Raw genomic sequence first — 25977 nt, 5'->3', positions numbered from 1 at the left:
ACAAAAATGTGGTTTATTAACAGAATTTTTTTTTTTTTTTTTTTTTTTTTTTAAATAGGGTAAAATCCAAAACACCCAACCCAAGTCTGCAGAAATCATTTTATTCGCTGAGGACGTGATTTCATGACTGCACATTCTATATTTACCCATTTTCTTCCTAACAATAAATTACATTGCTTCACTGACTCCCTTTGTTATAACCATGCTTTAGAGGATGCTTTGTTCTTAAACCACAAGATCCCATTGTGCGTCAAGTCACCTGCACATCAAATCCTGCTGAGTGCCACAATATAAGCTGCAGGTGGCACCTTGGCTATTTCTCCACATCCTTAACCATGGAGAACCAGGTGAACAGGCAAAGACAGAAGGGAGAACTTGAATCTTCAAGGATTCGGACACTCAAGATGACTAACTCTGCTTTCTGCCACTGAAGACTTGTCTTTGAGGAAGGAGCCGTTCTATCATTTTAACGGAGAAAGCCTAACTCAGAGGCTGGAAGGGAACGGAGCGATCAGGATTTTCCCCATGACAATAAGCATTCTCTACAGAGTTGATTTCCTACCCCCTCTAAAAGTGAAGTCTGGTGTCTACTAAGACTTTTGAAAACTCAGAAGAAAAACATCATTTGTATTTCTTTTAAAAACTGCGCATTTCAAGGTTTATAAAAAGTCTCTAAGGGACATCTAAAACATTCTATTTACTAATGAAAATCTTACTTCATTTTAAGGATAACTATTTTTAAAACTTTGAGACCCATTAAGAACAGATATCAAAATTCTTTCTAGGATTAGGGCTTAATTTTTACTGTCTCAGAGCCAAATGAATTCTTGTGCTTATAGCAAACCAAAATAACCACTTAGTAGAGACCATTTAGTAATAAAATCTGCCCCTATCAGAATGACGGTTGGTATTGTGTAGACACGGCCTTCATTCCATTTTCAAGAACTCAAAGATCTATCAAAAAAAATCCAAGTCATTGTTTAAAACAATGATTTCCAATTTGTAGGTATCTTAACTTCACAGGTTAAAAACCATGAAATGAATATTACCAGGAAACCTCTTACTATTACTATATACCAACTTACGTGGGAGGGGCCTACTTGGGAAATCAGTCGTGTGTGTATTCAAAGATTTGTGACCTGCCATGTGCCGCTACCTCCACACACTGAGTTCTCAATGGTCCTCTGTTGTTTCCTGGTTGATAGTACGTATGTGATTTCTCATGAGATGATGCAAACTCTCTCACAAAGCATTACTACTCCACAGTTAGCCACCACCAGGTTATATAAAGAACTGAGATAAATTACCAGGCTCTGGTTAAAGCAGACAGGGGCAGCCTGGAAGCTGTCTGGGAAATAGTGTGGAGCACTTTGCAGGGAGTTGGCCAAAGGCTCCGGGGGTGTCTCTGCCTGAAGGTAGGAATCAAAGATCTGGTCGAGGCAGCTTGAGCTTTCTTCACAAGAAACACAACTGGAAAATTCTCGGGGTTGAAAATAATTGGGCATGGAAGAAATCGGTTCAGGTTCAAAATACCGTCCTAGAGGAGGAAGGAAAAAGACAGATTTCTGATTAAAATGGGCATTTATGGATTTGAATGGAGTTTAAGTCTATTGTCTGAGTATTTGCAAGGAGGACTTCAAAAAAGTTGATAGAAAATACATACTATGGAGAAATTTGCATAGATTTCAAAAAATTTTGTGCCAAAATGAACATATTTTAATGCTATTCTTCCACGAACATTTTGAAGTCCCCTTGTATTATGCCAAGTGGGAAAAAGTAGGTTAAGAAGTTCTAGAAAAGAAAACAAACAGGCAATGTAGACTTTATCGTTGTCTTAGCTAATTCAAGTTCCAGCGAAATAAATCTAGTTAATAATGTGGACATTGGATGTATATGTGGCTAGGGCAAATGGGAAAAAAGAATTTCCCAACATATGTCCAAGTGTCACAGTCAATTAATGGCCCAAACTGCCACTTTCTTGTGCTGTAGAAGCATCACCATCTAGTTCTGGCTAAGGTTCAAGAACCTCTTGGAAGTAATGATATAATTACTTGCAGCTTTGAGACAACTTCAAATGCTATGGGAAATAGTTTTCTTGATTTCAGGTTATTGCTTTCTTAAATGTTTCACACTTACTAAATTTGTGTGTGTGTGAGAGAGAGAGAGAGAGAGAGGGAGAGAGAAAGAGACAGAGAGAACAGAGAGAGAGAAAGAGAGAGAGAGAGAGGAGTACTGTCCACAGGGTCTGGTCACATCGTGATCCCCTTCCCTCAGGCCTCCTACCTGTGGGATCTTGGACACTATATGTCTGGCAAGTTTCAGGCTGAGCTGGTCAGGGGATTCAAGCCATAGCTGCCATGTGGGATCCAGCTTCACTTGCGCGAAATGCTACAACTACACTATGGAGCTGGCCCATCAGTAAGCTCGGTTTTGTGGAGAGTTTTGAGAAGTGATCTGAGTGATAATTTGAATGATAAAAATGGCATCCAGAAACATAGACTACAAATTAGAACTACTTGTTTTAAATTGCAAAAAGCAAGAAAGTTTTTGGTATGTTAATATGATAATGGAATTAAAATAAGGTGTTAAATACCAAACACAAATAACTTGGAAAACTTTACTCCTCCATTTTGGTATTAATAGGTTCAATTTGTGATAATTATCCTTAAATACTCAGAGACTAGCGATCTAGAGAGCGTCCATAAAAGAGACTACAGGACACTGGATTTTTTTTTTAAAGTCTCAAGTTCCTTTAAGTGAAAGTGTCACATTCAGTGGGGAGCTACTATAAGCACAGTTTTCCGCCTATATGACCGCCCTAAATTCCCAGCTGTAGAGTGGCACAGAAAGGAATGTTTATGCAATAGAGTTATTCGTACTGGGCTGAGAAAACTTACACTTGTTTGAACTGCTTTCTGGGAAGAGAGAAGGGGAGGGAAGCCCCTGTCGGCTACAAGCTAAATGAAGAGCAAAGGCATTATTCTAGTGCCTCAGGGCATTCTGTATTCCATCTATAGTACTACTCAAAAAAAATAAAAGATAAGTTTCTGAAACAATTCTCAATTTTTAGTCAAGTTAAGTTACCTGGAGATGAAGAACTGGAACAAATGTGAAGAACCAGCTCTTGGGACAAAAGAGACAGCAGAAAATAGATAGTTTAGCAGGGAGAACACAAAATTGCACTTGTTTCCTTGCTGGGCTTGCATCTGGAGGCACTGTGCCTTTTTCCCTTCTGATTGGTTGGATTCCAATTAAATGGTGGTGCCTATCTTAACCCCTGCATCAAGCACTGAAAAACTTGGAGATGGACTTTTGAAAGAGTTTTTGAGCCTATTGTAATGCTGGCTGTACTGACCTGCAGAAGATGGTGCAGTTGGGTCAGAAAGGTGGATACTGCTGCCTCCGGACAGCTGCCAAAACAAGAACAGGACCATGAAGCAAAGTGGAGTGAGTGTTTCATCAGAGGGAACCTAAGACATTTCCAAGGGGACTACATTCCTCATGCTATAAGGTAAGCCAGCTTCTTTCTTCTAAAAGGGTTACCTTTGTTAAATACAACAAATGTTATATTTTATTTAAATTCAATTTTTATGTCTGTTTACTCAGAAATTTTTTTCCCTAATGTCAGATGATTTCACTTAACTTTTAAAGGTTAATTATTTTGCTATAAAAATTCATGTAAATAATTTTTGTTAAAGAAATTTAATAGTTCAATTCAGCAGAGATCCTTTTCATTGAACTATTTAATTTAAAAATGAGTAAGGACTAATATGTATGTGATCCCAACTCTCTGTGACAGTCAATCATTTTCGTGAATATTTTCACATACCTCATTTCCCCAAAAGAACTCAATTCCTAAATTTGTTAATCCTCAGAAGCTAAAACTAATCATCTGTTCTTACTATCTATGAAATATTAAAATAGAAATATTTTCTGAAAGCTGTAGTGAGTAAGAAGTCTACCTGGATTTTAGTTTGTGACCAGAAAATATTTTAACTCTATATTTTTTTTTTACTATTTTCTGTAAAATTTGCTTGTTTTTCACTGTAGTATTTAAATACTTCACTATTTAAAGTAAAGCAAATTGCATTTTCTATTTGCATTGATAACTGCTGAGTAATTTAGTTTTTTGTTGTTGTTGTTTAAGATTTCAGGTGGTGGCTTTAAAGTTTAAAGGGACCAGCATCGCTCTGGGATTCTGGGCTGGGAAGAGGAGCTTACCACACCTCTTGGTTACAGGGATACATACTCACTCCCTCGCACTGAGCCACCAGAGAGCAGCTCCACCAGCCACTGCTGAAACAGGAGGTGGTGTTAATTTTGAAAATGATCCATGCTGTAATGTCATGAACCAGGAAGCTGGAATCCTTTACCAGTTCTTTATGCAAATATTTGACTGCAGCTTGAGCTGAAGGACTAGGAAGGAGTGGGTTTAAAAAAATCTCCTTCATTGTAGAGCTCTCATTAACCCTGGTCCTCCCCTGGACTGGCCTGTTTGCCTGCCTCCCCTGTTATCTCCCTGAGGTATGTTTACAATATCCTTCTTGATATTATCTTTCTAGTCATGGGTTCACTTTCTACGTTACTCCAAGAATACAAAGAAGGGAACCCCCTCTTAGATTGCAAACAGCACAAACAATCACTATCTACAATTTTATAAAAACACATTGAGGCTGTTTAAAACAAAAAATGGGAAAAAGAAAGAAAAGTAAATTCTATCTTTCCATAAGTACTAACTCAAGCTTCCCCTTACCCTAAAGGCAAAATAAATGAGGGAGTGTGAGTGTCTGTGCGTATGCGTATGTGAGTGAGTCTCAATGTGTTTGCAAATTGATCTGGTTGACCTACGTATTTTTAAATCAAACCGACCAGTGTGGCATACACATGGTTCCTCTTGGTACTCCCTAAGAACTCAATACTTGTTTCAATCTCTATCTCCATTCTGGATTGCCCTCCTACATTTTCAAATTGTGTTTACTTCTCTGACATTACCACAGATTAATTTTTTCCTGATTTGCAATATTTGCTGTACTCTCTCCTTGGTTTAAAGTTTCCCGAGGTATCCTCAGCAATGAAATAAGTAGGAAATCAGGGTCTACACTAAGGAGCAGGCACAAATTGTCCCCTGGCATCTGCTATCCTTTCTTATTGGATATACTCTCCTAGTTTTCCTGGGACTCCAGATCCTTGCATGGCTTCCAGTGAGGTTTTGCTTTTTTAATCTGGCTCTCATAATTAGATGACACATGTTGCTATTCCTCTATGCCTGCTAAGGCTTGAGCCAACAGAATCTTCTAGGAAGCAAAGTAGAGCAAGCTTCACTTTACATGTTCCTGCAAGGCACCGGCTCAGGAGTCCTGCTTTATTTCTTAGGGAGGGATTCAGAAAAACTGCTCCAGGGAATAGAAACTGGTCAGACAAACAAATGACATGCTTTACTCTGGCTTTAGCTCCTATAGCTAGCTACCAAGGGGACAGTGGCTCAGCCAGTCTGTAAGGACCTGAGGGCAGCAGGGTTCCATGCCCTGCTGGGACCTCTCTGGGGACAGCTGAAGCAGAATTGTACCAAGTGCCCGCTCCTTAGTGAAAGATGATGTTTTATTGTAAGTATCTTGGTCATCTTTTTTCTCCAGAAGCATATTCCAGTTTCTTTTGTGTGGTGTCAGTAATTATGTAACCATCTCTGAACAGAAGGGTTCAAGGTTACCAGCCTCCTGCTTAGTAGGATTGGATCTGCAGAAAGATGTATTTAAAGAGCTAGGTGGGAAGGGACATTATACTGAGAATGCAAAGACCTCGGTCGTACTTTTAGATCTGTCATTAGCACTGGTGATACTTTGAACTTTAGTAGACATGGCAGGAAACATCTCTGATTTTCTTACCTCCACTGGTTAGTATAAGTACTAAATGAAATAGTGAGTGTGCAAAAAGTGGTTTTAAAAAACCATCATGAAGCCCTCTATAAATGCAAGGTTACTATTAGGTTGTTGGGAAAGTCATGACTTGTTTTTCTATGCAAAGCTGTCTGCTTCTGCTAGGGACTTGCAATGACTTTCCCGACAACCCAATATGCTACCTGAAATCCTGCACAGGGAAGTACTCACTTCTCCAGCGGAATGTGCCAAAGCACAGCAAGCTTATACATGAATTCTAAACTCTGAGCAAAGCATGTGAATGAACATTACTAAACAGCTGGCTTTAAGTCCTTGGTTGGAACTTTATTTTGGTCACTTTTCCCAAATAATAATGGTAGCTTACATGGCAGGAGGACTCACTTTATGGAAAACTCTCTTCTAAGCACTTTCTATGCAATAGCTCATTGAACTCTCAAGAAGTCCTGTAGCCCCAACTTAAAGATGAGGACGCTGCGGCAACAAGCTGGAGCCATTTACTAAAGGATACATATCACGGAGGAGCTGAGATCTGGACCCAGTCCATCTGGTTCTGGAGCCTGTGCTCACCACCCCTACCTCATTTGCCTCCTCCCATTTCATGAAGTCACACGTTGCTCACAACCAGCACCAGGCACGGAAACTGTGGTGGGGCAGATGCCCCACATCTCCAGGTAGGAAAGGACCACATGGCTGGGAAGCACGAGCCCCAGCCATCAGGTCCTAAATCCACACCCAAACCAACCCACAAGTAATTGTACGATCAAAGCCTTCCAGAGATGAGCTGCCCCTTCTTGGGGGATAACCCCTCTCAGTTCATTTGGTTCTGCTACAGCCCTGAGTGCTCCTGGCAGTATGCATCTGCTTTAGGAAGGTCTATAAATGATCAGGGTACCCTTAAGATGCCCAGATCATCCTTGGCATGACGTGGAACTGCTAAGACTTCATTACGTCTTAGGGAAGTGGTCCTGTGCTCCAAGCTGTCTGCTTCTGCTAGGGACTTGCAATGACTGGTGATTTACAGACAAATGACTTCAGAGGCGAGTTCCAGAAGAATGAGGAAGGAGGGGAGGATGTTTCACAGAGATAGAATCCTGGAAGAGCTCCCTAAAATAAGGCCAATGTCTGGGAGAAATTCACTACAGGATGTGAATATACACTCTCTTCCTAACACAGCGACAACCTACTTACCTGCAGGCTGCTCCTCTCCTGCAGAGGAACAATCCCTCTATACTCGACTGTGGCCAGCAGGGGATGGCCTCTCTCAAACCCTAAGCCTACGGCATGCTCCAGCTGTTCTCTGTGGCTTCCTGTGGTCAACTGGGATGAAGCTGGGCACAGAAGCTGTAAGAATAGCCAGGTCGGGGGTGGTGAGTGGGGCCTAGGGTGGCCTGTACACCTTTCCAGACCCAGGGTCTGGCCAGGCCTAAGACGAGCTGGGGAGCAAGTGAAAGGGTCATGCTTACGGTTCCCCCCGAGGATGCCTGGTGTGCCCTTCTCTGCTGCAGCAGTTCCTTCACTGTGATCTTCACCCGGACACCTTGATAGACCTTCGGCTTTTCTGGGGAAAGGTAACTGAGTCAGTGGTCAAGTCCCAGGTTTGTGTGACCGGCTGCAGCGTGAGGGCCCCCCTTTATAGGCTATGGAGTCTGAAGCCACATTTCTAGGCTGGGAGAACACAGGAGTGCCAAAAGATGATAAAACTGCATTTCTCAAACTTGAAAGGGTGAGGAGAAGCTGAGCAAGTTTCAGGTCCCAGTGGGAAGGAAACTTTTGGAATTCTGTGGGGCCATCCACATCTGGCTGGCCCCCTCCTGAGACCAATAGCACGTAGGTTTCCCTGCACAGGAATGTGGACAGCCACCAGATCAGGTGGGCTCACCACCTTGGCTAAGTTGGGGAACCTGGGGTTGGGAGGCCAAGGCTGCTGGCCCAGGGCAGGGCCGAACGCTGCAGCTGGGGGGCTCTCCTACTTTTGCTGGCTGACCTAGACCACCCCACCGTGCTGTCCCTGGCTTCTCCACTAGGCCAGGTAGGGCTCCTAGGGAGGTTCCGACCTCTATGTGCCTTTGGTCTGGACGTCAGCCCAGTGGTGAGCGGCGGGGTTGGGCCAGCTCTGCCCTGGGCCGGTGGGAGACCTGCTGGATCGATCCTAGTACAGAGGCCAGGTCCAAGGGCCTCCTTCCCGTCCTCCCGTCCCTTCCTTCAGCCATCGCTCCCTCGCCCCTTTCTCCGCCTTTCCCCGCTCTCCATCTTTCCTCCTCCCTCTTCAGGCCTAGCTCCGGCTCTCCCCTGCTTCCCCTCTCTCCCCACCCCTCCCTCTCTGGTGCGGCCGTTTCTCCGCGGCGCACGGAGCCTCCGGGGCGAGTCCGCGCAGCGCGAGCTCCCGGGAAGGCCACCCGAGGGCCCCAGGGCCGCGCGCTCTGCGGGGAGGCCGCCGCCGGAAGGGGCGGCCCGGGGCTGGTGGGCCGGGAGCTGCGGGGGCTTGGGCCGGAGGGGCCTGCGGGGAAGGACCCCTGTGCCCGGAAGCCGGGCAGCCGAGGCCCTGGGCCTCGTAGAGCCGCAGTGAGTAGGTCGGGTCGCTAGGCCGGGCCGCCGAGGTTTTGAGGTGGGGGTGGCCGCCAGGAGCCCAGCGACGCCGGCCCTGACCTCGACCCTGGAATGAGCGCCGGGATCGCGCGGGGAGGGGCCGGGGCGGCGGCTGAGGGCGGCCGCGCGTTCCGTCCGGGAGCCTGGCGACACTGCCAGGCCGCCAGCGCCTCGCCTGGACACTGTGGGGACCGCAGCTGGACAGCAGAGAGCCCCCTGGTACTCGGGAGCCAGGGTCTCCCCGGGCCAGGGGTCGGGTGTTCCTCGCGCTGCCCCGGGGAGCCGGTGCCCGGCCTGAAGGCTGCGGGCGCTGCGCCCTCCCGGAGCTGCAGTCTCGCTCCCAGCTCCCGCCACTTCCCGGCTCCGCGCCCGGCCGGACTCCGCGAGCAGTGGGAGTGCCTCGGGGTCTGCACCAGGACCGCCACGGCCCAGCAGTGTGTGGCCGGCGTCCAGCTCACGTCCCGGGCTCACAGTGAGCCTCTAGCTCCCCCCACCGCCCCCTCCTGGCGCTCCGTGGTCTCGCCCGCGCTCTCGGTGTCCGCGCCGCCCAGTCGCGGGGCACCACGGTGGAAAGTGCGAGGGCTGCAGGGGCCTGGGGTACGCAGATGTCCGGCGGCGGCCAGCTCGGCCTCTGGGCCTCTGCCCTTGGGAGCAGGCGCCTAGTGGGAGCGGCCGCAGCGTGACCCGTACCCTCTGCAGATTCCCGGCCCTTCCCCTCATGCCCTGACTTTGTGCCTCTCTGTTCTGTGCAGGAAAAGCTGTGGAAATACACCCGGATCGAAATGCCCCTGGCCCGCGTGACCCGACCCCAGGAGAAGCAGCCGAGTTACCAGACATCGTGGTCAGCAGGAGCTGGGTCGGTGGCTGGGTGCTGCAGCTGCAGGGACTCAGCGCCTAGGAGGGCTCCTGTGCAAGGAGAGAAGCAGAGATGCCACATTTTTAAAGTTTCACAAAGCATCCGGCTGCACCCAGGTCCCTGGAGCAGGAGACAAACAGAATTAATGTTTTATACCTTCGGGTATAGGTTTGAGTTTTTTCCCCCTCATGCCAAGTATTTAAAACCTCTAGAAACCCATGATTTGACAATCAATGATTGCGCGATACTTTCAATTTGAATATTCAAAGGCTTAACAAAATGGACTATCTTCTGCAGAAAACCTGCACACAGGCACCCCACAGGGAGTCCAGAGAAACAGAGAGTGAGACCCCTTGGGGTCTTGGTCCTTGCTTTTGTTGTATTTTGAGCATTTTGTCCACCTTCCTACCGACAGAGCAGGCCTTCTCAAAGATGCTCTGTATTTCTGCCTCAAAGGCAGCTCAGGAGCTGGGGGTGACTTAGGCTGACCCCCCCATGATCACCTGAGCCAGGCCAGGTGGCCAGACTGACCCCCACCTCACCAATCTCCTTTTTAAGGGAAAATCTCAGGTTTGGGGGAGTGAACATGGCAGCCAGAGGGTGTGGCACAGTGAGGAGTCACTCTGGGCCCAGTTCACAGCTGGGGGCTGCACCTCATTCCTTCTGGCTCCTCTAGGTCACCTGGGGCCTGCCTTCCCCTTTTCATTCTGCTCTCTTCCTGGGCCCCAAATACCAGGTTTGGTGCAGGAAGCCTGCCCAGCCAGACCGTTGCTCCTCAGTGCAGAGCTGAGGATGCTGGGCCTCACCTGTTGGAGATTTTTGGGGTCTAGTGTTTCTTCACTGCTCTGTGGAGTTCTCTCTTTTTCTCCGTCTGAAGCCACCCTGACTTCGGCTGCAGGAGCTTGTGTTGGGAAATGGTGACCAGCTTGGCACCTGCTCATTTTAGCTGAAGGGTTGTGGGTCTGTGTTCAAGTCTTCTCACTTTGGGGCCAGAGGTGGGAGGGACAGGCCAACTGCCCTGTGGGTCGAGGCCCAAGCCCCCCACAAATGCCTTGGGACTGTGCTGGGCCATCGTCTCTAAGCTGTGGTTCTGTACCTCTTCCCTGTGATTTGGAAGCTGGTGGAGACGAGAATAGTGCAGAGAGGGAGGGAGTGCCTGGTCAAATCCTCTCCAGGCTCCTAGGGGAAGGGGGCAGCCCCAGAAGACCATAAGGTAATCTGGAGTTCCCTTTGCACATACTAAGATATTCCCAGGATGCCAGGCCAGGTGATGGCTATAGGCCTCTGCTATTTGTTCCCTGGAAAGAAAAGAATCCTTGAGCCCCAAAGGTCTCTGGAAAAATACCTGACTATCTGAATGAGTCAGATACAGGGTGAAACCTGTGGGACTCAGAGAAGTTTATTTCTGAGAACGACAAGGCTGAAGGGTGGGCATGGCTTTGCAGTTGAAACTTCATGCCGGGGAAAGAGACTAGGGGCTTGGACACCTGAGGTGGCACCTGGCAGTGGAGGGCAGGGTGGGATGTGCTTGTCCTCAGCCCAGCTGGGTGCTATCAGCCTCTGGAGCCTCTTTTTACAAAGGCTCCTGAGCCCGTGTCCTGGTTTCCCAGAAGGAATCAGGTCTGAGGACCAGACCTGAGGAGGGGAAGGAGAACGGGAGTTGAGGCAGCTCCTGTCTACCTGACCACCACCTCCACCCAGGCCCCTTCCGCCTCTGTGTTGGGCTACTCCTTCAAGAAGGCAGGCAAGGCTGGGCGAGAAGGGAGCTCCTTGGAAGTACTGGGGTCTGTAGAGACAGCAAAGAATGTTTTATCCCTTCCTCCAGAGCCCTTTGCCCAAACTGCAGGAACAGTCCTGGGCCTCCCGTGTTGGCTCCCTTTGCTGGGATGGACATCCCAGTGCTGGTGCTGGCCGCAACTTCAGAAAACTGGATTTCCCCAGCGTAAGCCCACTTTTGAGAAAGAACACTTCCTATTTCCCCCCCTACCCTCCCACCCCCATTTTCAGTCTAACATTAGGACTTTTGGTTCCTTTAGTTTGTATAATTGCAAATTGGTATTTAAGGGCCAAACACTTGTGGAGGTAAGAATCCTTTCTAAATGGATCCTATGACTCCTTGCAGATCTGCAGGTGTGAAGATCGGAGAAACCGTGCTCACTCTGAGAACACAGACATCCATAGCTTGCACTGTCCTCATAGGAGATGTTATTAAAGTTGTCATTTATGGATTATTGGATATCGGACACTATATTGTATATTATTCTCATTTCACAAATGAGAAAACAGGCCCAGAGGCTCAAGCTAAGATTATGGAGCACATAAATAGTTGAATTAGAATTCAAACTTTGATAAAACTGGAGTCCTTGCTCTGATAACTTCAAAGCCCTTGCTCTTCACTATCATGGTCTTCTTTCTGATTTTTAAAAGAATTATTTTATTTAACTTCATGTATTTATTTATTTAAATTTGATCAGAGAGGAACAAAGTCAGAGAGAGAGGGAAAGTGAGAAAGCAAGTCGCCAGGTTCAGGACTCGAACCACGGATGGCCATGTGAAAGCCCAGTGCCCTTACCACTACATGCCACCTGCCTGCTCCGTCTTTCTGATTTTCTTTTTATAATAGAAGCTTTCAGAGTTTTTAAACTTCAGCCCACAGTAAAAAATTCACTTGACATGGTCACCTAAATCATTAATAATATATGTATAAAACACACTTTTCATGAAATAAGTTACACCTATGGATGTGAGGCACTTGGATATTTTCCATTATATCCCAGCTTTTCCATTTCATTTTATTTATGAGAAACACATGTTGGTCGTGAGTCACTAAGATAATGACCCACTAAGCAGTTGTGAGTAGCATTGGGAAAATGCTGCCTGCGAGGCTCACGAGCACGCCTCACGTTGCGCATGTGAAACATTCTGGTGTGCTAATCGCCCGTCAGCCTGTGTGAGGACACTGAGTCAGCAGACCGACTTGAGAGTTTTCTGTGAAGATTGGAAACACTCGAACTAGATGCTAGGAGAGGCTGGCTGAGGTGAGGATAAGCTGCAAACTGTGCTGATTACAGTTAAACTGTCTCAAAATGGGGACTCTTCCCTCTGACTGGGGGCATTGCCACCTGAAGGATATTTGCCCTGAAGTCCTGATCATCTTTTGGGGGTCTTAATAGACTGGGAAAAAATGTTTGGGTTTCAGTAGGCTTTAATAGTTTCACTTGAAAATACAGGGTCTTGTGTATTCCTTGGAAGGAATCTTTGAAGTAAATTCTGAAAGTAACTGAAAGACTTGTCCTTTTCTGGCTTCATCGCTTGGCCGAGACTGAGGCCTGAAGTAGAATCTGTGTAGAGGAAATGTGAGCTTACTGCTTATAAGGCAGCTGGTTCCCCTGCCGGGCTGCTTTAAATGCAGTGATTAGTGATTGAACCAAAATCTAGTTAGGTATTAATTGAGCACCTACTGTGTACCAGACATGCTATCAAGCTTGGTATGAGCACTTACAGTGTACCAGGCGTGGTATCGAGCAAAGATAAGTACGTCCTGGTTTCTGTCATCAGCTGCTTTTTTCTCTCTTCTTTGCTATTGCTTTTCTACTATGAGTTTGTGTAGTTCATTCATCAGTTGGTTCATGCATTCATTTATTCACTCAACAGTCATATACTGATTATCTGCTTCGACGGGGTGTGCTCTAAGCCTCAAGAGATTGTCATGCCCACCATACCCCTACCCCGCACCTCTCTTCTTGAGGCTTGCCATCCATGGTTTCTCTAGTTCTTTACATATCAATTTTTTCAGCTCTCTGGCTATTTTTGCTACTGAGCTCAGAAACCCTTTAGTTTTTTGTCATTGACCTTTTTAAAGTCATGTGGCCCCCAGAATAATGAGAATACAATGACACATTTCTTTTTAAAATTTGAAACAGTATTTTAACTGAAAAGGTTTCAGAGGTAGTCTTTTGTATGTAAGTGATACTGCAGAACATTATACCCTACCCTTCCACCAAAGCAGGAGATTTTATGGAACTCAGAGACATACATATTAACAGATCTTTATAAGGAAAAGGGGTAGTTTATTCCCTCCAAATTTGACTATAGCTCTAAATTCTCTTTTTTAATGCAAAGTTCTTTTGTCGCCTTGACTTAGGGACACTGTTACCAAACCTTGTGGGAAATATCAAGTTCCAAAAACTTGAATACATGGAGGAAACAGATACTTTTGGGCCTTAGAATGAGCATTTGGCTTCTATAAAAGTGACCGGGAAGACTATTAGATGAGGGTTATTAAATGGTTTGTGTTAAGTCAGGCTCTTCCTATAAAGCATAGTCAGTGTGTTTTCCTTAAGGGATTCCTATGGAGAACAAACATTTGGTAATTTCTCACACAAAACATACATTGCTTGAAAAGTTCATCTTTTACCAAAACAAATTTTATTACGAAATATATAAGACATATTAAACATATAAGTAATACCACAATGAAAACCCATGACTATATGAACAGTTGAATGAGCTTTCCTTTCTGACTAATTTATTAAGCATTAAACCTTTAGGATTATTCCACTGAAGGTATATGGTTAGGAGAAAGGTTAACAGGGACATCTGTCCCTTTTTCTAATGTAAAAGAGATCATTTCTACATATTGTTTGGTCCATATTTTTTAACTTTTGGAATTTGCAACAATTCTTGCTATTCTTTTTTTCTTGTACTGATAATGAAATTGCCTATCACAATCCCACACACCTTAATTTATCAAGGATAGTGATTAGAGGATACTTCTGTACCAAATATCAGATACAAGGGAAGTTCAAAAAGTTTGCGTAAAATGGAATTAAAGTACAAGTGTATTTTGGTGCAAAAACTTAGAAATTCACAGAGCATTTTCATATTATACATTTTCATGAACATTTTGAATGTTCAAAATATTACCCCAAGTAACACAATATCGTCATTCACAAATGACTGCAGAAGATTTTATTGTTACTTATTTAGCTTGACCTCTTGTAATTCTGGTTTCTTTTTTATTTATCATACTCATTTTAATCACCCCAGAGATAATATCAAACACTGAATAGCTTTTCTTTATAAGACAATAGTTATGCTACATGTAGATACTAAATGAATATGTTAACATTTTTCGGGTTACTCCAAAGGTTCAGTAATATTCCTTCTTAAAAACATTTGAAAATTCAAAATTAAATCATCTTAAAAGTATTACCACTGGGAACCAGCAATTAGTGTAATGGCTATGTTGCTGGATTCCCACGTAGTCGACCGCGGTTCGCATCCTGGACCTGGTGGCTTAAAACTCACGCCGGGCGCGTGTGCGTGCGTGCCCAAGATCCCGAGAGGAGAATGGAGAAGGGATTGCGGCATGACCATCCCCTCTGGGGGGTGATTTCTCGCTTTCTGTCTCTATGTCTCTCTCTGTCTGTCTGGTGAGCGCACGTACCCTATAGTGAAAACCTCTCCCCCCCAAAAAAAAGTATTACCACTGAAGTCAGTGTCCACATACTGTCTGAATTTGCACAGGGTACACCCATATTAAATACTGAACATGATGGGAGAGCCAACACCCATAGTGTCAGAGGCTAAATAGTTATTAGTCTAGGGCCAGCCAGGTGGCATAGTGGTTAAGGTGACTGGAGCCCATATGACCAACTGTGTGGTTTGAGTCCCAGACCCAGTGGCTTGAAAAAAAACATGCTGGGTGCACATGTGTGTGTGCCCAAAATCCCAAGAGGAGAAAAGAGAAGGGATCGTGGCATGACCTGGGGAGAAGATTTTTCTCTCTGTGAGTGCATAAAAAGATATTGGTCTTTGTGGTACCGTTTTAGTTCAATCTAACAAAGATTTACTTGAGCATCTGCAATGTGCTAGGCCCTGAGCCAGGTGCGGAGGGCACAAGGTGAGCCAGCCACGAGTCCTCCCCTTGAGTCTCTTGAGCTAGAGAATGTCTGTTTGGAGTGTGATTTGCATTTCACCTCTCTCCAGTCAGTTATTATTGAATATGGTGTGTAAGATGTACTGTTTTGAATAGAGAGGATCCTTTAGACAACCCCTGATAAAACCTAAAGAGTATAATTGTGGTGCGCAGTTGGTAGAATCACTACAATGTAATGTGACTTAGACCTTGGACAGCAATTGTTACTTTGGGCACTTAAATATAACTGCTGTTTTATTTATGACTGGATTATTTAGATTTATATATTGAAAAATGGATTACAAAAGCCTGGTAATAAGTGTGTGTGTGTGTGTGTGTGTGTGTGTACATATGTAAATATGTATTCTACTCTTGGGTTAGTAATTCTTTTCCCTTTGTGCAATTTCGTTTAGAATCCTTTGGTCGCCTTCTACTACAATAGAACCGAGATACCGTATTATTCACTAAGCTGTGGCAAGTCATAATGATCATTTAAAAGCATTTATTAAGTAAACGAGGTAAAGATGTGATTTTCTTTTCTCATTCTTTGGCATTTGTATAACATTGAAAGAGAAACACAAACGCTTTCAATGTCTCTTTCCAGTGATTCATGGGACAATTGTGCATATTGTAACTTTTGAATGGGCACATTTTGCTTTTGTCTTCATCTGGACATTGTCACCTAGCTATCTGAAGTAGCTTCAACTTGACATCGCCATCTCTGCTTGCTTTGAATCTGAAATATATCCTGGGTCCTGGCAGGACCTGAAAGAGAGAGAGTTTTGGAAGTGAGCTTTTTAATTTTCTCTGACTTTCCTAGGAAAGCTGTGAATCAGAGTATAGCAAGTTTAAGGAAGGACAGGGATGGAAGAATGAGCCCCCCCCCCCCCGGATCCTGATATTGTGTATTATTATGAAAATGATGATTTTTCTACAACATGCATTCGAAAATAGGGGAAATGGATGGGGAAATAAATTTCCCTGTCATAATTTTGTAGCTAACGAAGTATCTCCAGAGCTATTAAAAAAAAAAGGGATCAAATTATAATAGAGTTATCGAGAAAGTAATGATGCAGTTTTGCATAGACAACATAGAAACATGTCATGAGTTTCCCGATGACCTAATATATGTCATATAGAAACACATGGTCAAGCTAAAAAGAATTCTTAAAAATCATTTACCATTTACCATTTGGAATGAACACCATTCCCCTTCCTCTCAACCGCTCCTAGACTAGATAACTGAGGCACTTACTAGATAGAGTATGGGCCTATGTATATCTCCTTTTTTATAAATTAATGTCAAACACTGTGAAGGAGATTGGATGCATTAAGAAATGTGTACAGTGGGACTAGCTGGTGGTATGGTGGTTAAAGTGGCTGGATCCCATATGGCCAACTGCAAGAATTGAGCCCCTGACCTGGCGACTTGAAAAACACACTGGGCACATGTGTGCATGCCCCAAACCCCAAGAGAATGGAGGAGAAAGGATTGTGGCACGGTCATTTCTCCTGGGGGAGTGTTTTCTCACTTTCTGTCTCTCTCTGGTGAACACACGTGCCCTGCAGCAAATTAAAAAGAAAAGAATGTGTGCTTCATTGCACTCGCTAGCTTTTCTTTTGTGCCAGGGTCTGCTTGCTGAGCTCTACACACCTGAGAATCAGTGCATCTTATTGGAGGATGGATGGCCACAATGTTTCTATTTGAGCAGGTAACAGCAAGATCAGAGATAGGAGCAGGCTTAACATTTAGGGTGATAATCAAACAAAAGTTCGTGTTATGTGGACACATACTTGTAATTACACAACCACTGTTGTGTTGCCGTTACTTGGTAACACACGGTATAAGCAGTAGATGATCTAGTTAGCCATTCTAGAACAAGCACTCTGAGACCCTTGGGAAGACCACTAACCTGTGGTGAGAGCCAGAGCTCTTTCTGATACAGGTTCTGCTGCCCAGAGTTGAGTGACTACTGGGTGGCAGGGGGCTCTTCCAAGGATACCAGATGCCAAGACTGAGGTCCCAAGTGACCTGGGAGAGCAGCTTGTGTCCCACAGGGGACATTGCCACCTTTCATGGGAGGGCAGGTAGTAAGCAAAGATCAGCCGAAAAGGAGCTGGCAGGAGGGAGGAAGTAGGCTGGTGATGGCAGAAAGCTGAGGGCCACCAACACTCATTGCGGATCTGCTCCTCCAGGAATGCTGTGGAGGTGAGGGGATGGAAGCTGAGGGAATGGAAGGCAGCTACTCAAGCATTTCTACCAACACTCGATAAATAAGGAGTGTGTTTGCTGAGACTGAAAATACCCCCGAGGGCCTGGAGAAGGAAGGATATCCACTGTTCACCTCCATGTTTGGAGTTCCGAACTCCTACCTAGCTGAGGTAGAACATGGCAGGCCGTAACAGAGGGTGTGATGGAGACTGCACCGAGGGACACTGGGCAACTGTGTGTGGGAAAAGAGAGTCTTGGCGTTCAGAAACTGGAGAGAAAAGGCACCGGTTCAGGAAGGACCAGAGGGCCCAGAAAGATGTGAGAAGGGAGTTAAGAGAAAGGTAGGAGGAAAGGTGTAGGCATAACCCATGTGCCTCGACTGAGACATCTGCAAAGTCTAGGTGTGTGTGATCAGCTTGGCTATAGAGAGGCACACAGCTTCAGGGAAATTATTCTGGAAACAGAACTGGCAAAGGAACCCACACCAGTCAAACTTACATGAGATGTTTTAATGCTTCCGATGTCATTTTCTTCATTTATCCTTAGTAGGAGTGTTTATTTCTGACCAATAAGCCGCCAAGAAAGCCTCCCTTCAGTCAGGAGATTCTGTGTAACGCTACTGGCTCACGCTGACAATATGTCCTCCTCCAAAGTCCCTTTGTTACCTAGTGTTCTATGGTCTGTTGTCTCTTGCCACCAGCTTAGTCCTACTTTCTGTATTTTCTTTAAAATACTGGGTTGGAAAAGTCATGACACCTTTTTGCATAGAGAAACAGAAAAGTATGCCATGACTTTTCTGATGACCCAACCCCTGAATTCTTGTTTGATCACAAAATTCCCCTTTACTCTTCCACTCTGATAACTGTAGGTTTACTCCACCAGAGAGACAATGTCTAACTTCATTAAGGCTATCATTGATCAAAGAAAATTTATGGGGCCTGCCAGTGGCATGGTGGTTAAGGTGGCTGGATACCACATGGTTGACTGCAGTTCAAGCCCTGGACCTGGTGACTTGAAAAACATGCTGGGCATATACGCATGTCCAAATCCTGAGAAGAGAAGGGATTGTAGCATGGCCAGTCTCCTGGGAGGGTGCTTTCTCATCTTCCCTCTTTTTCTCTCCCTCTCCCCATCTCTTTGTGGTGAGCACGCATGCTCTATAGCAAATTTTAAAAAAAGGAAAGCAAAAATTTCTGGCTTTTTTTGGACTAGACTAATTTTGGGACATCCTGGGCTTTAGGGCAGAGTCAAAGCTATATTGACATAGCCTCTTGACCTCATTCTATTTTATGGACAATAAAGCACTTATACATGATGCCATATTTTTTATGGACATTTACAAGTCACTGTGATGAGGGGAATGCAGAGAACACTTCACTCTTCAAAGTCACACAGTATAAATGAATTTTATTTTATATGCCCCCACTTGGGTTTATAGCCTATCCGTCTTTTTACAAAAGAATATACATAACTCATAACTAAGAAAACATTGGACAGGAAAATCAGTATGTTTTATGATCTTCATAAACTTTTTAATGTCATTTAAGAAAAAAAAATCAGTGCCAAAAATAGTATCTCAAGGATAACAGAAGGTGCAGGAGTAAAGGGGTACTGAAGTTCCCGAAAGACCTCACTGTAGGATTGCCTACATATGCCCATGATATATTTAATAAATATCATGCTTCACTTTAGTGGGGTGATGGTGGGGAAGGCTGCAAATAAATGCCATTATCCGTTTATTTACAAAGGGTGGCATTATGGCTTATCCTGAAAATCCAGTTCCGAGTGAGCTGACACACCTAAGACAATCCGTGGGCCACAAACCCAACTTAAACACATAGAAGTCCTAGGGTGCACCCCTTAGTAAGCTCTGCGGCATTCATAGGAGCCCCAGGCCATGTTCGTGTCTTCTTTCGTCCAAGGTGAGGGGTCATGAAGGGAAGTGGTGTCTGCCCCCTCATCTGGGGAGAGCGGCACCACCTTGGGTGGCAGGTCGTTTGACACTGTCATGAATGGGGTGAAGGGGTAGGCAGGTGGGTTTGGGTACCCCTGTGTGGGATGCAGATCCTCCAGGGCATGTAATGAGTAGGATTGAGCCCCAGCTAGGGAGGGCCCCCAGCTGGAGCTCCTGAACGGGGCAGAGCTTCCAGGCTCCAGCTGAGAGAAGCAACTTGTGCTGGGCGGCAAGGTCTGCAGGGTGTCGGTGGGCAGGGGATCCGGCTGGCTGAGACTGTCAGGCACCGTCTGCTCCCAGGAGTCCCTCTGCGGAGAACGGGAAGGTCATGGGGTGAGCACCTTGCTAGGTTACCCTGTGAAATGGGCTTTAATCACTATACCCTGAGCTGTCCGGAGCAGTAATGGAACCATAGCACATCGAAGTTGCTGGCATAGAACACGCGCTCTATCCTGCCACAGCCCCACTCTCTCGGTCTGAAATTCCACATTTAGACATTTCTTCCACCTGAGGAAGACTTCCAAGTTTTCTATGAGAAGAGTATTAGCATTCTTTGTATCTTTTGGAACTCACTTCTTTGGAAGGATCAAGAGAGAACAACATCGGGACCAGCAGTTAGTATAATGGCTATGTCACTGGATTCCCATGTAGTTGACCACGGTTCGAATCCCGGACCCGGTGGCTTAAAACTCACGCAGGGCGTGTGTGCATGTGTGCCCAAGATCTCCAGGGGAGAATGGAGGAGAAGGGATTGCAGCGTGGCCATCCTCCCTGGGGGGCTGATTTCTCGCTTTCTGTCTCTCTGTCTCTCTGGTGAGTGCAGGTGCCTTATAGCAAAAACCTCTCAAAAAGAGAGAGAGAGAGAGAGAGAGAGAGAGAGAGAGAGAGAGAGAGAGAGAGAACAGCATTTATAGAGAAGAAATATTGTTGGGAAGGGGAAGGCAAGAGACTGGAAGGGACAGAGATGCCCCATGTCCTGGGAGATGACCACCTGGCTGTGTCTAAGTGTATCATCAGTGCTGTTCCCTGACGGCTGGAGGGACGATGATTACGCGCCCTATTGGGGTGGGAGACTATCTGGCAAGATCAGCAGGGTCTTAATAAAACGAACGTTCAAACCCCGGAGCGGACCCTCTTCTGTCGTGGTCAGACGGATTTTGAGCCAGGCGGCCTCAGAGGGTATCTTGGCCCAGCCGGCCTGACCCGACAGCTGCAGAGCAGCCTCAGGGGTCTGCAGGGCGAGCCAGACCTGAGCTCCCGCCCCTCGCGTTTCTGCTACTCAAGATCACGAACTCCCCGGTACTCACAAATACGAAGTGCGCAGGGTCGCCTGGGAGGGGCGGTGGCAGCAGCGGCGGCAGGGGTGAGGCGCTGAACAGGGAGCTGGCGTTGGGGGCCAGGACCGGGGCCCGGTAGTCTCCGTAGGGCTCTGGACAGTAGGGCTCCAAGAGGGCCGCGTGGCCCTGCCCCGCGGACTCGCAGGCAAAGGGCTTGGGCACACTTGAGCTGTAGACGTCATTGGAAAGCTGTTTCGAGTTGTGGAAGTCTGAGTCAGACAAGAGAGATCTTCTGACACCATAGTAACCTGACATGACCGGCGAACCTGTTGCCAAACGAAAAACAAGTGGGCCAAAAATTCCTCCCGGGAGGGTCAAAGCATGCTGGTTGCAGCCGTGTATGCAGGTGGGAAACGATGCCGCTAACCTGTGCCCGAAACCCGCGCTGGAAATGAATGTCTTGAGAGGGTGTAACACGGCTGCGTTACTTACTTTCTTTCTTTCTTTTTTTTTTTTTCAAGAGAGATTTTGCGATAGGGTGCAAGCGCTCCCTGAAGAGATAGAGACTCAAAGTGAGAAATCATCCCCCAGGGGTGTTGGCCACGCTGCAATCCCTTCTCTTCCATTCTCCTCCCGGGATTTTGGGCATGCTCGTACACGCTAGTGTGAGTTTGCAGCCTGTTGGGACTCGAATTGTGGTCGACAGTGTGGGAGTCCAGCGAGGTACCCATCTCGCCATCTGCTGACCCCTGCATTACATCTTTGAACTGTTTCAGCCCAAATAGCTGAAATGGTTCAAGTTCACCCTGCCTTTGTCCACGAGCTCATTTTAGATGGTATAATAACTTCACGTGTCCACTTAATCTACATGTATGTGTGCCCTCCGGGTGCCAGCACTGGGCTAGGAAGGAAGAGGTAGGTCAGTCCCTTGGCGTTCACATTTTGTCAACTGAAGCATCTTTCCCCGGCCTCTGAGCTCTGTCTCCAGAGACACAGAACTGTTCACAAGAGGCTGCTTATCTCAGACTCCGTATCTCTAGATAAGGTGTCATAGCCCTACTTGGAGCCAGATGCAGGTTGCACTCTGTTTTCTAATTCTTTGTCTACTGGCCTTCAGCTCCGTGTCTCACACCTAGCAGACATCAGTAAGTGGTTTGCTTTGGAATGATGAAATTGTACAGAAGCAATTTTAGAGGACCGCAAACTATGTTTTCTGGCTTTGAAGAGTCTTGTGTTATCTGCCGCCCTCTTGTGGCCATACTGAATCCCCCACTCAGCTCACCAGGGCCCTGCAAGGTTAGGAGAAAGTCTCCTTTAATGGAACGGAAGAGAAGCTGAGGCCGACAAGTGTCTCATTGAAGGCAAGACCAGTGAGGTGGTTCTGAATGTGTTTGCTAAACACGTGCTGATCCCGTAACTCAGGTGTAGCAAGAACTACATTATCATTTGGAACAGGTGGGGGCATAGACTCGCAGACTGTAGAACTGATGGTTTCACTATTCCAGCTGGTGGAGGGCTTGGTCTAATTATCTGAGACCAACACCCTGAGGCCACCTAAGGGCTGAGCTGGGGAAAAGATGCACATCTTTGTCCTTCTATCGCCCTGAACCATAGTGGACCTCTTCTGAGCTTTGTCCCTGTCCACCCCAGTCACTCACAGACAAAACCCAAAGTCGCTTCTCCTCAGTCATGTATGGCTCTACAGAACCAGGACGGGGCCTGCCCCACACAATGAACATTGCTCGTTTCCTGAGTGAAAATTGTTTCTCCAGCCAACCTGCAGACTCCATGGTGGTGCGTCTTATACATTTCCTGTAAACCCAATGGTAGATTATTCTATTCTGCAATTATACATAAACTTACTTATTCAGAAGAAGAAATCAGAATTTCCCATCAAAACATACAGCATGATTCTATTCTACTTTCATCTTAAGTTCTATAACCCCAGACTTCTCTCTCTCTCTCTCTTTTTTTTTTAAGAATTACACATTTTTAAGTTTATTATTTCTTTTCAACTTGCTAGAGGGCTTGTGCTTTCACCAGAGAGAGAAGGAAAGCAGTCCAGTGCCTTAATCACCATGCCACCTGCTAGGCCCACTAGCCCCAAACTTCTCACCTCATGTAATTAAAAGCCGCGCTTAAGAGTTTTCAGCCTCTGGAAAAAAAACGTGCAATCTCCAAATAAAAACAACAATGAAAAAAATTCCTCTGCATGCTTAAGCATATATTTTTATTCTTAAAAAGGGAAAGAATAATTCTAGATGGAAAGAGAAGCTGCACAAATAGAGAACAGAGCAGATTTCAGTGGCAGTGTATATGATTGAGAAACACAACATAGAGATGTCCTTTACTGCTTTCAAAAAAGTGGAAGGATAACCCATGCTCCTGGATTGGAAGAATTAATATAATCAAAATGGCAATTCTACCCAAATAAATCAACATTGTTTTTGGAGAGTTTTTTGCTATAGGGCACATGCGCTCGCCAGAAAGAGAAAGACAGAGAGACAGGAAGTGAGAAATCACCCCCCAGGGGGGATGTCCACTCCACAATCCCTTCTCCTCCATTCTCCTCTTGGGATCTTGGGCACTCATGCACACGCGCCCAGTGTGACTTTAAGCCACTGGGTCCAGGACCCGAAACAGCAGTCGACTACATGGGAGTCCAGTGACATAGCCATTACGCTAACTGCTGGTCCCTTAGTCATGCCAGTTCTAAGGATAAGGTCTGGAAGGTGAGGGTGTGTGTGTGTGTGTGTGTGTGTGTGTGTGAGAGAGAGAGAGAGAGAGAGAGAGAGAACCCAATATGATTAACAAGAAGCCACTTTTGCATTCCCACAGGAGTATTTAATGAGACATAGTATTGAAACTGAGTATTGATGGGACCAGCAGATGACATAATGGTTACATCACTGCACTCTTATGTAGTTGAACATGGTTCAAGTCTTGGACTCAGCAGCTTAAAAAACTCATGCCAGTTGCATGCACATGCATGCCCAAGATCTCAAGAGGAGAATGGAGAAGAGGGGATTGTGGCATGGCTGTTCCCCCTTGGGGGTGATTTTCTCACTTTCTATCTGTCTAGTGAGTGCAAATGCCCTATTGTAACAACAACAACAACAACAACAACAACAAAAACCTCTCTACAAAAAAAAAAAAAAAAAAAAGATGAAAAAAGAAAAAAAAGAAATTGGGCATTGAAATGAATACTGAATGCTGAAATAAATTCCTGCCATACAGAGAACATCTGACAAGGCTAGTTCCCCCATCTGCCCCTAGCCCTCACTCTCTTTCTGTTCTAAAACAGGTGCATTCACCTCTCAGATCACAATGTCAGAACTTTAAACATTTGAAACACTATCAAGGGCCTGATTGCTTTTGCCTTTGCCCCAAAAGCTTCTGTAAGGGAAAAGATCAAAAGTCTGCTCTCAAGACAGAATGAATTCTAAATTCAGGAATGACTGAATCAGGTCTGTCTTCAGTAATTTTGTAATTTACAAAGAACTATCTTAAAGAAGCTGAGTTTTGAAAGTGCTCTGGAGGAGGTTATAAAAGAGTGGAAGCCCCAGTGCTCCATTTAGCCTCAAGAGGGACCGAGTTCCTCACCCAGTTACACTCACCTGGCATCTGGATGAACGGAGGCTGAGAGGAGCTGGCGCTGCCCTGGAAGCAAACAGAATGCAAGTGTTTTCTTCTTTTGTTGCAAGTTTAAATTTAATTTAAAAACGAGGAAGACATTTTATAAACTTTGTTTTCTGAGACTCAGAAATATTATGTGGGGAGTTGAATTGGCGGGAGTGGTCAACAGAGTCAGAATCCAAGTACAACATTCACAAGGGCCAGAGAGAGGCAAACGTGTAGATGCTGGTAACCATGCCAGAAAGCAGTGGCTAGAATAACTTTTCTGCTTTTTACTGTTCATGTTAATATCTTTTTCTCAGATATATGTGAAGTGATTATATCTATCTATATATATATATCTTCAAAAAGTTCGTGGGGGGAACCAGCAGTTAGTGTAATGGCTATGTCTCTGGACTCCTACGTAGTCAACCGTGGTTTGCGTTCCGGACCCAGTGGCTTAAAACTCATGCCGGGCGCATGTGCGTGCGTGCCCAAGATCCCAAGAGGAGAGTGGAGGAGAAGGGATTGCGGCGTGACCATCACCCCTGGGGGGTGATTTCTTGCTTTCTGTCTCTATGTCTCTCTGTCTGTCTGGGGAGCGCATGTGCCCTATAGCAAAAACCTCTCAAAAAAAAAAAAGTTCGTGGAAATGCATTTTTATGAAAAAGTAATGCATGGATTTAAAACTTTTTTGTATTGAAATAAGCTGGTACTTTTATTTTTCCATGAACATTCTGAAGTCTGTCATATGTGGCGGAATTATGTCCTTCCTAAAAGATTTATGTGTGTGTGGAGGATGTGTATACATACATCGCTACACAAGCATATATTGTGTGTGTTGGTGTATACACATACAAACACATATTTTGGGGCAGGGAGCATAGTGTGTGTGTGTGTATGTGTCTTAGTCCCTGGTACGTATGAATGTAACTGCCTTTGAAAACAGGATCTTTGAAGATACACATACCTAAATTAAGATGAGGTCATAATGAATTAGAATGGGCTCCAAAGCCCATGTGATTGATGTCCTTATAAGACGAGGAGAGGGACCTACAAGGATGTTAACAGAAAGGAGAGAGGGTCACGTGAAGCCAGAGGCAGAAATCCGAAGGATAAGAGCTCAGGAGGAACACCGAGGATTTCTGGCAATTACCAGAAGCTGGGCAAAGGCAAGGAGAGTCTTCCCTGGAGGCGTCAGAGGGAGCACAGTGGGCCGACAACTTGGTTTCAGACTCCTCGCCTTCAGAACTGTGAGACAATGTATTTTGGTTGCTTTAGTCACACCATCTGTGGTGACTGTTTATGGCAGCCCTAGGAAACGGATACAGGAGGAGACCAATATGACACATACAGTTCACTGTTGTGAGAAGTGGCAGGGCTGGAAAAGACAGGGTGATGTGGACACTTATGCTGGCATTGGGGATGGGGTGGAAAACACCTTTTTTTTTTGAGAGTTTTTTTTTTGCTATAGGGCGCGTGCGCTTGCCAGACAGAGACAGACATAGAGACAGAAGGCGAGAAATCACCCTCCAGGGGGGATGGTCACGCCGCAATCCCTTCTCCTCCATTCTCCTCTCGGGATCTTGGGCACGCATGCACACGCGCCCGGCATGTTTTAAGCCACCAGGTCCGGGACGCGAACCGCGGTCGACTACGTGGG

The 25977-nt window shown here is 45.7% G+C and overlaps 2 protein-coding genes and 1 long non-coding RNA gene across 3 annotated transcripts in view; 1 reads left to right on the top strand and 2 right to left on the bottom strand.

Moving 5' to 3' along the window:
- POU2AF3 (POU class 2 homeobox associating factor 3) overlaps positions 1 to 8092 on the bottom strand; it is a 9162-nt gene extending 1070 nt beyond the window's left edge. The window contains exons 1-5 of the mRNA XM_006150970.3: positions 7949 to 8092; positions 7358 to 7452; positions 7083 to 7235; positions 3356 to 3410; positions 1308 to 1537 (exon numbers count right to left, since the gene is read on the bottom strand). Coding sequence (XP_006151032.1) covers positions 1308 to 1505 — 198 coding nt within the window. The 5' untranslated portion in view covers positions 1506 to 1537; positions 3356 to 3410; positions 7083 to 7235; positions 7358 to 7452; positions 7949 to 8092. The remainder of the gene's footprint in view (positions 1 to 1307; positions 1538 to 3355; positions 3411 to 7082; positions 7236 to 7357; positions 7453 to 7948) is intronic.
- LOC106735128 (uncharacterized) lies at positions 3418 to 9914 on the top strand. The gene is made up of 3 exons (XR_001370547.2): positions 3418 to 3511; positions 4148 to 4524; positions 9233 to 9914. It is a non-coding gene; the product is annotated as an uncharacterized LOC106735128 (long non-coding RNA).
- A 9351-nt stretch (positions 9915 to 19265) lies between these two features.
- The window catches only part of POU2AF2 (POU class 2 homeobox associating factor 2), an 85984-nt gene continuing 79272 nt past the window's right edge, over positions 19266 to 25977 (bottom strand). Inside the window, exons 4-6 of the mRNA XM_027772834.1 lie at positions 24317 to 24359; positions 20730 to 21025; positions 19266 to 19730 (exon numbers count right to left, since the gene is read on the bottom strand). Of these exons, the coding sequence (XP_027628635.1) occupies positions 19329 to 19730; positions 20730 to 21025; positions 24317 to 24359 (741 nt within the window). The 3' untranslated portion in view covers positions 19266 to 19328. The remainder of the gene's footprint in view (positions 19731 to 20729; positions 21026 to 24316; positions 24360 to 25977) is intronic.

Source organism: Tupaia chinensis, unplaced genomic scaffold, assembly GCF_000334495.1.
Source record: "Tupaia chinensis unplaced genomic scaffold, TupChi_1.0 Scaffold000311_2, whole genome shotgun sequence".
Classification (NCBI taxonomy): domain Eukaryota; kingdom Metazoa; phylum Chordata; class Mammalia; order Scandentia; family Tupaiidae; genus Tupaia; species Tupaia belangeri.
This window is presented reverse-complemented; position numbering and strand designations above follow the sequence as displayed.